Consider the following 13301-nt stretch of genomic DNA (forward strand, 5'->3'; position numbering starts at 1 on the left):
CAGTATCAAAATCAGAACACTAAAGCTCTGATGTAGCCCCATTTGCAAGGTGAAGAAAAGCGATATGCCCCATTGATGCTGTACACGTTTCAAGTCTTGTGCTCCAATATCTCTGTCCAGTTACCGCATACTAGAATGCAAGTAAGAAGACGGTCTTTAGGCTTGCCACCTTGATCCACAGGCAGAGATCAAAGTGCAGGGCTAAGAAACAAATCCCGCTGAGGGTGGATGGAGGGCCGGCTGCTGTTGCTGTGACACAGCACAGCAGAGGGAGGCGGGCAAAGAGCACGTCCGACCCCTCTTCCTCACTTTGTGCCCACTTGTTACCTCAGCAGTTCTTTGGTTCATCCTGTGGATGAAAGACTAATAAATTCGGCCCTATTAACAATTCTTTGGCAATTTCTTTCCAAAATCCACTCCACTAATATACGTTCTCGATACTTCATGATTAGTCAATTGCCAATAAGTCCTAACTAATCTCATTTCTTCTCTATCTCCAGAAGAGTCATAAGAATAGTGTTTTTGAAGTATCGTTTTAATCATACACTCAGTGGCTTATAATGGCTCTCAAATGCCTCCATGTAAAGTCCAAAGGAATCTAAGTTCCTTACCACATAATTTCAGTGCCTTCTATCAGCATTCCCTCTTAATCGGCTGAAATAATTTTTTTTATTCTGTTAGCTTCAAATAGCAAGTGCTTGTTGAAAGCTTATTCTGGATCCTGCATCCTGTTATGAGAGTCACTTCTCAAAATCTGCAGGCTGTCTTCAGCATATAAATAACTTGCTTACTCCCAAATCTGAGCTTTTATTCATGCAATTCCTCGCTCCAGGAATGTCCTTATTCTCATTTCATGCCTAAGACCCATGTCTGAAGATCTGGTTTGGATCAGAGTGAACAGCATGGGGAGGGCGGGCAGCTTGTCTAGAGAGCTGCCAGCACACAGCTGTGTGCCGTTTCTCACCTCTGCTTCGTGTCAGACTGCACCTTCTTCTACACGGCCTCCTCATCCTCTATTACACACGCCTATGCACAGCAGCTCCTCGACTGCTCAGTGTTGACATAAAGCAGCCGAGGGAACTGTTTTCATCTGCTCCCCTCACCTTCCATCTGCCAAAATCTTCCTTGCTCTAACATTAGGCCCTCTTTTCTTAGAAAGATCCGGGCAAAGCACCTGCCATAACAGGCTCGCAGAAGAGCACAACTGCCGAGGCCCTGAAAGGCTGGCGTCCCCTTCACATGCAGGGATGTGCACGTGCAGACTCTCACGCTGCTGCTCGCCGGCACCGCCTCCTCGGGGAGGGGCATAGCTGACAGACATGGCTAGGGCTACAAATACGTCGGTGGGATCCTGGGAGAGCTAAGGTGGTTTCTGAGGAAAGGAAGAATGGAGACACTTCTGGCTTAAGTTTATAGCTGCTTAGTTACCAGAAATTTCAACTTTAACCAGGATTCAAATTCAACTACTTTTTTTTACTTAATAAATATTAAGTACCTACTATTGTCACACATGGTTTTAAAGAAAGTTGTGAATTCACCAGATACACATGGCCCCTGACCTCCAAAAGCTTAAAGTCTTTGAAAATAGGCTATTACAATAAAGTATAACCTAGTAAGTAAAAAACTAACTTTTTAGAGCCAAAAATGTATACGTTCTTAAGGTTCTCTATTTATGAAGTTCAGTTAGACTTGAGAAACACTGCTCTAAAAAGCAAAATTAAATTCCTGAAGGAAAAAAAAATAGAAGCCAACAAATGAAGCAACACTAAAATATTAGCATGACCTCGCAAACTACGTCTAAAATCAACAATACACCAAAACACACCAAATTTCTCTTTTAAAAAGCAAGACGCTAAAATCTTCCATGGGAAACTACAGTCATCAAAGGACAGAAAGAGTTTGAACTAATACTTTTCACAGTGATCTGGATTAAAGGAATGAGGCTGTAGTTCTGCTCCAGAAATCTTTAAAAAAACTGCAAGCTCAAATATGGCCAAAGCCTAAAAGAACTGCATAACGGTGAAATGTGACTCGGCTGTAAGAAGTATTATTTTAATTCTTGTCTAAATGCATTTTTTAAAGTATTTCAATGACAAACACCAAACTTAAAACTCAGGTTAAAACTATTTTAGGGACTTCCCTGGTGGCACAGTGCTTGGGACTCCACGCTCCCAATGCAGGGGGCCCGGGTTCAATCACTGGTCCGGGAAGTGGATCCCACGTGCATGCTGCAGCTAGGAGTTCGCATGCCACAACCAAGGAACCAGCGAGCTGCAGCTGGGGAGCCCGCATGCCTCAACTAAGGAGCCCTCGTGCTGCAACTGGGAGCTAGGAGGCCAGCAAGCCGCAGCTAAGGAGCCCTCCTGCTGCAACTGAGACCCGAAGCAACCAAATGGATAATAAATAATTTTTTTAAAAAAACTATATTTTACCATATAAAACTGAATTTCTATCTAGGCCTTTGATCAAAAGGGCAAAACTTTCCTATAACATTGAAATCTTTGTTTTACTAACCCCAAGAGGTGACTTGTAATTGAGAACAAAGTATTTTTTAGGGAAGCATTTTTTATAATGTTTGTTGTAGAAAACTATTTCACTAAAAGCTGTGAAATAGGTTGTCACCCACTAACCTATAAGCACTACAACCTCATTTAAACTGAACTATAATTCAGTGAGTATTATAAAGGACTGTGTGGATTTTAGAAACAAAAGCCAAATAATCTTCCTTTATAAAAATGTATTTTAAAAAAAGTCCCTCCAATACATTAGCTTAATGATACAATTCAGAAATTCAGTTTCACACCGAATATGTCTTACCTAAGTCATTATTTTTTGTTATAGCATTAGCTGCCCTGGTTCGGGGTCCCTGCTGTGTAAACTGATACCCAAATTTAAGGATATTGGTATTTTCCTCAAGCATCTTGGCCATTTCCAATTCTACAGCCGTCCCCAACTGCTGCCTCTGGAATAATTGAAAATAAAGAACAGTATTAATGAGCTAGATCAAAATACTTTTTCAGGTACATGTTGATTCCTTAAAAATTTTCCCAAGTCTTACACCATACATAAGAGAAACAAAAAGTTTAGTGTATGATCATACAGACATCAAACAAATGTGGATTATTACAGTGAGAGACCACTTCATACCCACTAGGATGACTATAATCAAAACGACAGACAATAGGGGCTTCCCTGGTGACGCAGTGGTTGAGAGTCAGCCTGCCGATGCAGGGGACACGGATTCGTGCCCCGGTCCGGGAGGATCCCACATGCCGCGGAGCGGCTGGGCCCGTGAGCCACGGCCGCTGAGCCTGCGCGTCCGGAGCCTGTGCTTCGCAACGGGAGAGGCCACAACAGTGAGAGACCCGCGTACCGCAAAAAAAAAAAAAAAAAAAAAAAAAAAAAGACGATAGTAAGTGTTAGCAAGGATATGGAAAAATTGGGAGCTTTAGGCGTGCTGGCAGGAATGTAAAATGGTACAACTGTTATGGAAAACAATTCGGCTATTTCTCAAAAGGTTAAACACAGAGTTACCATATGACTCAGCATTTCCACTCCTAGGTATATACCCATGAGAAGTGAAAACATATATTCATATAAGAATCAGTACATGAATGTTCACAGCAGCATATCTGTACAATTCGAAAAGTGGAAACAACCCAAGTATAATAGATTATTCAGCCATAAAAAGGAACAGGTACTGATATATGCTACAACATGAATAAACCTCCTGAACATTTTGCTAAGTGAAAGAAGGAAGACACAAAAGGTCACATATTACATAACTCCATTGATACGAACTGTCCAAAATAGGCAAATGCATAGAGACAGAAAGTAGATTCGTGGTTGCCAGGGGTTGGTGGGAAGGGCGACTAGGAAGTGACTGCTGATGGGTGTGGAGTTTCTTTTGGGGGCGATGAAGATGTTCTGGAGTTAGACAGTGGTGATGGTTGCACAACTCTATGAGTATACTAAAAATCATTTAATTGTATACTTTACAAGAGTAAATTTTATGGTAAGTGAATTATATCTCAATAAAAAAATTGGAAACATTGATTAGCATTCTGGTTAATTTTTAAGATATAACTCTTCTTTCTACCTTCATAATCTACAAAATTTACTTACTTTGAAGGATTAAGGGAGTCATTTACCACATATTTTTTTAAAATAACTGAAGTTATTTTTCAAATAAAAGAGACTGAAGTGTTTTAGTCAAATGTGTAATGTTGTTTTATTTTTAGTTCATTACCACTGTGGATGGAAACACCTCTAACATGTATATTTCTCTGCTTCTTTAAAGAAAAGTGCGTCTGGCATGGGTGACCCAGCATTATCTTACAGTGTCAGCACTGAATGTGGCTGCATAGGAGTATGTGTCTCTGGGTAACCTGGGTACTGGAGTTTTCTGTTTTTCACTGAACCTATTCTGTTCACCTACTGTGTCTGGGACTGACATGCTACAGATGCAAAAATTTTATTATGTGGATCTTGCCACTGAAGAGCTGAAAAATTTGAGGATGGACTGTCACCTGTAAGAATTATTCCAGTTCAAAACAGCCAGCCATCTAAATTCTCTTAAGACCAGCCAGGGAGAGTTGCTTGTATACCTTTCTATACATTAAGTTAATATTCTGGATGCCCCACATGTTCTCTCATCCCTTTTCAGGACCACCTTCCGAAGGGTTCCCTGAAAGCCCTCCTCCCACCCACCTCCTGAGTCCCCAGGCTCTGCACAGAGTGTGGGCTGTAGTTTCCTCAAAGCTGCTGCTGTACATCACCGACCTGATTGTCGATTTTCAGCTCAGCCAGGGTTTCATTATCTCTCAAAGCATCAATCAGTGCTAGAATCCCAGCTCCTGTAATAAAGTTGGACTCCATATTTAAGCTCTTCAAACTTTTGTTCACTCTTAGCATCTCTGCAAATGCCTGGAAATTAAAGAAAATATTTGGAGATTACAGTTTGACAGCACCTAGTAAATAAACACTGAACAAGCCTGAAACAAATACACAAATCAATACAACTGCTTTAATGTTTCTTATTAGATTGTTTTAGCTTGACACACTACACCTCACAGGTCTCACATGTATCTATTTTCACATGCACTTGGTCACAGACTTTAGATTTTTTTTTGTCATGTGTAATTCCCCATCGGCAACATTCTCTACTGCGATTCATTCCTACTTCCACTTCATGCTTCTTTCTCCTGCGTCTCTCATACTTTCTCTGAGTCTCTGTGTAGGAGTAACTTCATCAATGTCTCTTTGCTTTTTTATTTCCCTTTGCCGGCACCGCACAGCATTCAGGATCGTAGTTCCCTGACCAGGGATCAAACCCACACCCCCCTGCAGTGGGAGCGCAGAGTCTTAACCGCTGGACCGCCAGGGAAGTCCCATCAATTTCTCTTTGGAACATCTTTTCTTACTTGCGTCCTGCTGCAGCTGGGTTACTGTGAAGCCCAAATGAGGGTAAATTATGGACTAATTTCCAAGGCAGGGACCAAAAGGACTGCCTAAGGCAGAAGGCCAGAAAAGATCACAGATGACTGGAACTGAGAGAGCACAAAAACTATGGAGAAGGGGCTAACTAAATATTCAAAGAACGGTATGTTTTCCATCTGCTTCCGTTACATTTCTCACAGGATATGGCAGTGCTAGGAATTTGACCCAGTGCTTAATAAGTGCTATACTGATTAATTAACAAAGCCTGTAAGTGAGCAGAAGGGAGCGGGGAGGAGGAAGAAGAGGAGTGTGAGTTTATTTATAAAGCCCTGCAGAGGCGTCAAAAGAAAGGCCAAACTCCAGAGAATATGGGTAAGATCAAGCTTAAAATTAAAGTCAAGTTAAAGAAAAGGCAATACTGTGCAGTGATACTAGAAAGAACTGGGGACAGATACCTACACACTTGAACGTCCTAATAGCAACGACTGGCTGTGTGACTTGGAGCAAATCCCTTATCCATCCATCTGTACACACATTTATTAAAATATTACAGTGGCCTATTTTTGATAAGTACTGTTCTGTAAATTCAGAAATAAAACATACAAGTCTCTACCTGATGGAACTTACATTTTAGTGGGGGGCCCACATAGTAAGTAAGCAAAATGTAATGTCAGGTGGTAAAAAGGGCTATAGAGGAGGGAAAAAGGCATAGCAGGGTGGATGGGGAGTGCTGGGGGTAGGAGTGGGGTTGCTGTTTTAGATACGAGGGTCAGGAAAGGCCTCACCTGGAAGGTGACATCTGAGCAAGGACTGAAATAATTTAAGTGATGAAGTAAAATTACGTGGAATATCTTCAGGGAGAAAGTTCTAGGCAGGAGGAACAAGTGTAAAGGCTCTCAGTTGGGAGCATGCACGGCCTGTTTGAGGCAGAGCAAGGAGGCTGTATGGCTGGAGCAGAATGAAAGAAACAGCAAGAGGGGAGATGAGGTCTGCTCATGTAAGGCCTCATTAGGCCACTGAAAGATTCTGATTTTTACTTAGTGAGATAGAGAACTGCTGGAGGGTTCTGAGTACAGGAATGAGAACATTTAAGTTTTAAGAGTCACTTCTGATGCTGTGTATAGAGATGAAGCAGGCAGCTCAATTAGGATAATCCAGGTGAGAGGAGTCAGTGGCTTGGACCAGGGTGGTAGCTGTGAAAATGGTGGGACGTGGTTGGATATACAGGAAATATTTGAAGACACAGCTGGATATACTTTTAAAGTTGTGAGAAAGGGAAGTCAAGGATCACTCCATTATTATTATTGTTATTTTATTTTTTTGGCTTGAGCAAATGAAAGAATGAAGTTGCCATTTAGTGAGATAGGAAAGAGTGTGAGAGAGGCAGGTATGGGACGGAAGTCAGGAGTTTGATTTGGGACTTGGGTTTGAGACGTCTGTTAGGTATACAAGTAAAGCTGTTAAGCAGTAGCTGGACATGGGTTTGGAGTTGAGGGGAGAGGTGTGAACTGGAGATAATAATATTGGGAGTCATCAGCATGCATAGATAATATATAGCAATGAAACAATGAGATCACCCAGAAAGTGAGTGCAGATAGAGAAAAGAAGAAGGACTAGAACTGAGCTCTGAGCCCTTTAGATGTTTAGATGTTGGGGAGATGAGGAGGAACCAGTGTAGGGACCAGAGAGGTAGGAGGAGAATCAAAGGGAGTGCTGTCCTCAAAGCCAAGAAGAAAAGGGTTTATACCCTGATCGAGTGGGATTTACCCCAGAAATGCAACGTTGATTTAACACATAAAAATTAATCAGGGGCTTCCCTGGTGGCGCAGCGGTTGAGAGTCCGCCTGCCGATGCAGGGGACACGGGTTCGTGCCCCGGTCCAGGAAGATCCCACATGCCGCAGAGCGGCTGGGCCCGTGAGCCATGGCCGCTGAGCCTGCGCGTCCAGAGCCTGTGCTCCGCAGCGGGAGAGGCCACAACAGTGAGAGGCCCGTGTACTGCAAAAACAAAACAAAGTTAATCAATGTGGGACTTCCCTGGTGGTGCAGTGGTTAAGACTCCGCCTACCAATGCAGGGGACACAGGTTCGATCCCTGGTCCAGGAAGATTCCACATGCCGCAGAGCAACTAAGCCTGTGCGCCACAACTACTGAGCCTGCGTTCTAGAGCCCGCGAGCCGCAACTACTGAGCCCACGTGCCTAGAGCCCGTGCTCCACAACAAGAGAAGCCACTGCAATAGAAGCCTGAGCACCGCACTGAAGAGTAGCCCCCGCTCGCCACAACTAGAGAAAGCCCATGCACAGCAACGAAGACCCAATGCAGCCAAAAATAAAAAATAAAATAATAAAATAATTATTAAAACAATCAATGTAATATACCATATTAACTGAATAAAAGACCACATGAATAAAACCACATGATCACCTCAACAGACACAGAAAAAGCATTTGATAAAAATTCAACACTATACATCCATAAATGGAACCCTCTGCAGGTGTTAAAATAATGATGTATAACTTTATATGTTGATATGAAAAGATCTCTGAGATACACGGTTAAGTGAAAAATGAAGTTGCAGAACAGCCTACACTGCATGACTCCATTTATGTTTAAAAAATTTCATAGAAAGGAAATACCGAAGAAAGTAAACATAAAATGGTAGTAAGTAATGTATTGCCTAATAGTAAACATCAATTGAAAAAGAGTAAATTTTTTTTTTTTTTTTTACTGATATTTGCTCTTATTGATTGTTGCACATCATGGTTACTAACAGTTGATCTTAAAACACAGTTTTGAAACTACATTAAAAAATTACTTTAGTTTTTAAATTTATTTTTTACTGAAGTATAGTTGAATTAAAAGAGAGTAAATCTTGTTCATAAAATCAGTTTAAGCACCTTTGTAACATGCCCTGGTATTACACAGCCATAATTTCGATATTATTAGTAGTCAGCTTACTTACAACAGCAACGGGGTCATTGCTTCGGGTGGCTGCAAGACTGAAATATTTCACATGTGTGTTGGTTTCCAAAGCCTTTGCAAAATCTTTTAGGGTTGGAATTGGGATATTCTTGAAAGACAAAAATGTGAAACATTATTACATTTTAGTTTTCAGGAAATTCAGTCCATTAATCAAATACATCTGTACTTTCTTTTTTGCATTAAAATGTATTCAGAAATTATGTAACATACAACCGCTGGTCTACAACTGAAAACAAACAACTCGGCCTCCTTCTTACTTCTTTGATTTCTCTATTATGGTACAAACTGTTGGCATAGAGCAGAGCATACATCACTGTTTCTCTAGCATTGAGGTTAAAGAAATTCTTTTTAATTATTTGTATTATGAGAAGTCAGCCCTTGAGTACTCAAAGTGGATCCACTTTTCTACAAAGAGAAAGATGTGGGAATCTACTTATGATGATTCCTGACGCAGATGACATACTGTTTTCAGTCACTCAAGCTGCAAGGTATTAAGAGAGATTAACTCTACATTTCTTGAAATGAGGAAAGAGATAGTTTTAGGAGACACTGATCTTCCCCCTTGGTACCAAGACTTCAATTTCCTGTAGCCTGCCTATTTTCAGATTGTTACTATTGATTTAGAGATAAACATACACTGAATTGAACTGAATTTTTTTTAAAAATAAGACTAGTGATCAACTAGGGATATTAGCTTTCCCCAAGGCTTTTCCCCCTCCACTCACAGGAAGGAACACCCACAAGAAGAGCACAGAGGTCTTATTCCCTAGGTTCTTGTAATTTCCACATGTTCTCCCTTCCTCCAATTCAGATATATTAAGATTTAAAATGAGGAATCTGTAATGAAGCTATTATACAATGGCTAATATGTTGAGATCATCTGAGTTTACTCTTTGGTAATTAATTATCCCTGTGCCCTCCTAACTCATTTCTTCTTTCTTTACTCCAAGGAAGAGTTGCATTTTTAAAATCCCAGTGAGATCCCACAAAGCCCAATTCTAGGTGTTTACTCAAGAGAAATGAAAACATACATTCACACAAAAACCTGTATGTGAATGTGTATAGTGGCTTTATTTATAACCATCCCAAACTGGAAGCAACTCCTATGTCTATCAGCTGGTGAACGGACACACAAACTGCAGCACATCCAGACAAAGGAATGCTGCTCTACAACACAAAGGAGCAAACCACTGAGACACACAACAGCATGGACGAGTCTCAAATGTACTGTGCGAAGTGAAAGAAACCAGACTCAACGGCTACACACTATATAGTTCCATTTATATGAAATTCTGGAGAAGGCACAACGATAGGGAAAGGAAACAGATCCCTGGGTGTCAGGTGCTAGAGCTGGTGGCAGGGAATGATGACACAGGGTTGTGACATGTTCTACATCTGACTGTGGTGGTAGTTGTACAACTGTATCCAGTTACTTTAACTCATAGAACTGCACGCTAGGAAGGGAGAATTTCACTATATACACCTTATAGCTCAAGAGAGCTGATTAAAACAGCAAAACCTGAAAGGCTAAAATGCTCCTAAAAGTGGGCAGTACTTTGGAAGCCCGAGAGGTATACTCTGACAGTCTGTAGAGTTTATATTTCTATGTGATAGCCTTTAAAAAGTAAATCAGAAAAATACTATAATACTTTAACTTCTAAAATCGAAGGAATCTACGTTAGTATACTACTAGAAGTAAAAACTTTACTATTAAGTAGAAAGGATTAGACTATATCAGAACTGCCCAGCTCTCATCCTAGATCCAACTGACTCAAAGCAATTCAGAACAACTTTTTGTTTGCGTATCACACCTACCTTTATGTTATTCAAATTAACTTCAACAAGACGCACATCATTTTCTTTAATTTTCTGTAAACTCTCTTCAACATTGGTTGGATTTGGGGGCTCATCAAATACTGGAAGAATCTTTTCACCTTTTACCACATCTGTAGCAACAAATGAAAAGAGCAAGAGTGTAACTGGTTGATACTATTACAGTGAATGCATATATTAACTTGGAAACACACAGCACACATACACAAACATATTCAGTAGAACAAATTTATAAGTTTCTCTCCCCAAATTTCTTTTTTTTTTTTTTTTTTTTTTTTGCGGTACGTGGGCCTCTCACTCTTGTGGCCTCTCCCGTTGCGGAGCACAGGCTCCGGACGCGCAGGCTCAGCGGCCGTGGCTCACGAGCCCAGCTGCTCCGCAGCATGTGGGATCTTCCCAGACCGGGGCACGAACCCGCGTCCCCTGCATCGGCAGGTGGACTCTCAACCACTGCGCCACCAGGGAAGCCCTCCCCAAATTTCTAAAAGATCCTTTATGTGCTCCCACATAAAGCACTGAAATAAAATTTTACTGAATATAAATACCAAACATAATTCATTTAATTTGTTTGCAGTGTATCAGCCTTCAAAAATGAGTATTTTCACTGCCTCTTGCCTCGGTGTATTACAAGATATTTTTACCATGAAAATATAGTTGATGACACAAGCTGGTGATCCCATTTATTTTTAGCAATGTCCAAGATAAAGTTCTCATATGACAGAATCTCACAACTCATCAGTTTCTCTGAGGTTTGACTAGTAATTAATTCAAAGGCAGTAAGAATCAGAGACATGAACAAACACAGCCTCCACAAAGAGTGAGTTGACAGAAGGACACACTGCCTGTTCCTCCTGTGGGGAGTACTACACAATGGGAAAGGGCAGAGGACTCTTATCAGGAAGAAGAGTAGAAACAGGGAATGGGGAGACAGAGAAAGGTAATGGTGCATAGAAGAACTACTGAGACAGGAATTCCCTGCCCTCCTTCATCCTACAGCCCAGTCCTTCACCATTTATACCCACACACATGGCCAGAATACAGCTATTCAAAACTGAAAGAGGACCCAGAAGCCTTGAACCCTCTAGTGAGATGTAAATGCGCTCTAAGGTATGTGTGGAGGTCCATGAACACCTATAACAGATAAACTTTTATGGATATATTTTCTGGGGAGAACACCTAGAGCATCAGATTCTTAAAGACGAGAATGACCACAACATTAAGAGCAAGTGACATGGAAAGACTGACAGGGTCACTGTCTGGCTTAGTTATTCCCTGCTGCCCTCCTCTAGCTTTTAGAAGCAAAACTCACCTTAAGACAAAGTATATTGCTTACTCATGCAATAAATTCCCTCTAAGAGTACCTTGTTCTTTTCAAATATCACACACACACACAGAGACACCCTCCTACACACAGCATCCTGAAGAGATCAGCTCAGACAAAAGTCTGAAAATTAATTTCCTGAGGACAGCTGAAAGATCAGCAAGGCAGTCTTCTTCAACATGGTAGATCAAGGGGACTGGAGAAAATCTTCCTCACTGAATGGAAAATTCAATGAGCTCCTCCTCAATTCTAAATTTTCTACAACCAAAAAATTCCTTTTGTTCTCTGCAGAATGCGTATAAAGAGCCTTGCTCTATAATGAAATAATGGATCCAGTCAACAGGATGTGGAAACTATTAAGAAAGGTTCATGGGGAACTTTAATTGGATGGATCAGGTTGCCAAAATTTGAGTCCACTGATCAATCTTAACACATTCCCCAAAGAGGAATGACCAGACTTGATATACTTCCTAATGTGATTCAATCATTACCCAGGAAGCATTCTTGCCAAAAAAAATTAAAAACTGCACCTGAATTTGATCAAGCTTCTAGAAAACAACAGTTTACAGAAACACAGGAGGTAGAGAGAAACAAGTAAAATGATACCACAAGGTTGCAATCAGCCAAATCCAGAATGTGGAAAATTCTACATGACAACACAGTTTCTTCAAGGGATAAATGCCATGAAGAAAGTGGGAAAGAAGCTGAGGAGGAGAACTGTTAATAAATTAAGAGGAACTTAAACCAAACGACAACCAAATGCAATATGTGACCCTTATCTTGATCCTGATTTGAACAAACCAGCTGTGAAATGATGTTTTTGAGAGAAAATGGGAAATCTGAACATGGACTGGGTATTAGATGATATGAAGGAATCGCTGGTGATCTTTAAGTTCGATAATGGCATTGTGGTTATGTTACAAGAAAAGCCTTTGTGAGAGACACATATGGAAATATTTATGGGTGAAGTAATACAAACAAACAGGATTTGCTTTAAAATATTCCAGGGAAAAGAGTAGAAGGGGTGGGAGGGAGGCAGACGGTGGATGAAACCCAGCTGGCATAATGTGAAAAACAGCTGAAGCTGGACGATGGATATATTATTCCCTCTTCTATAATGTATGCTTGAACATTTCTACAGTAGAAAGTAAAAAAAATAGGGGAATGGCCAATTATAGAACATTCATAAAATGGAATGTTATACAGATGTTTGAATGAGGTAAGTCCGTATGTACTAACTAGGAAATGTGATATATTGCTAAGTGATATACTATATAGCATGGATTAAAATCCTCAACACCGATTTCGTGGGATATTGAAGCTAGTTACTTAATCATTTTAAAACCTCAGCTCCTTCAAAGGCATATTAAAGATAATAATAATACTTGTTTCGTAGAACTGTTGTGAGGATTGAGAACAATTTACCTTCAAGAGCTGTGCACAGAAGAACATGGCCCATGGTAAGCATTCAAAAACATCAGCCAACAGTATTATTATTGAAAAATTCAGGGACAAGAAATATTTCTAGTATGATCCAAATTTTGTAAGAAAAGAAAAGACAATTCGTGTATAGCACGTATACATATGTAAGTTTATATAAGCATAATACAAAGTCTGGAAGGATATATTCCCAATTGTTAACAGTTAGGGAGGGGGTGGAGGTAGGGTACAGGGAGTAGGAGGCATGACGGCTGTGAATAGAGACACTTCTACTGCTTACCTTGT

General features: G+C 40.6%; 1 protein-coding gene across 6 annotated transcripts in view; it reads right to left on the reverse strand.

Moving 5' to 3' along the window:
- Nucleotides 1-13301, reverse strand: part of TMOD3 (tropomodulin 3) — a 97730-nt gene that overhangs the window by 5051 nt on the left and 79378 nt on the right. For 5 of the 6 annotated variants that reach the window (XR_004348263.1, XM_032621086.1, XM_032621088.1 and 2 more), the window contains 4 exons: nt 10238-10368; nt 8403-8510; nt 4783-4926; nt 2818-2962 (listed from right to left, as the gene is read on the reverse strand). Coding sequence is in view for 5 of the 6 variants with exons in the window: in XM_032621086.1 (XP_032476977.1) it covers nt 2818-2962; nt 4783-4926; nt 8403-8510; nt 10238-10368 (528 nt within the window). In the remaining variant the exon portion in view is untranslated. Of the gene's footprint in view, nt 1-2817; nt 2963-4782; nt 4927-4962; nt 7437-8402; nt 8511-10237; nt 10369-13301 lie in introns of those variants that run through there. The other variant, XM_032621090.1, reaches the window with a different exon arrangement.

This window comes from Phocoena sinus, chromosome 2 (genome assembly GCF_008692025.1).
Source record: "Phocoena sinus isolate mPhoSin1 chromosome 2, mPhoSin1.pri, whole genome shotgun sequence".
NCBI lineage: Eukaryota > Metazoa > Chordata > Mammalia > Artiodactyla > Phocoenidae > Phocoena > Phocoena sinus.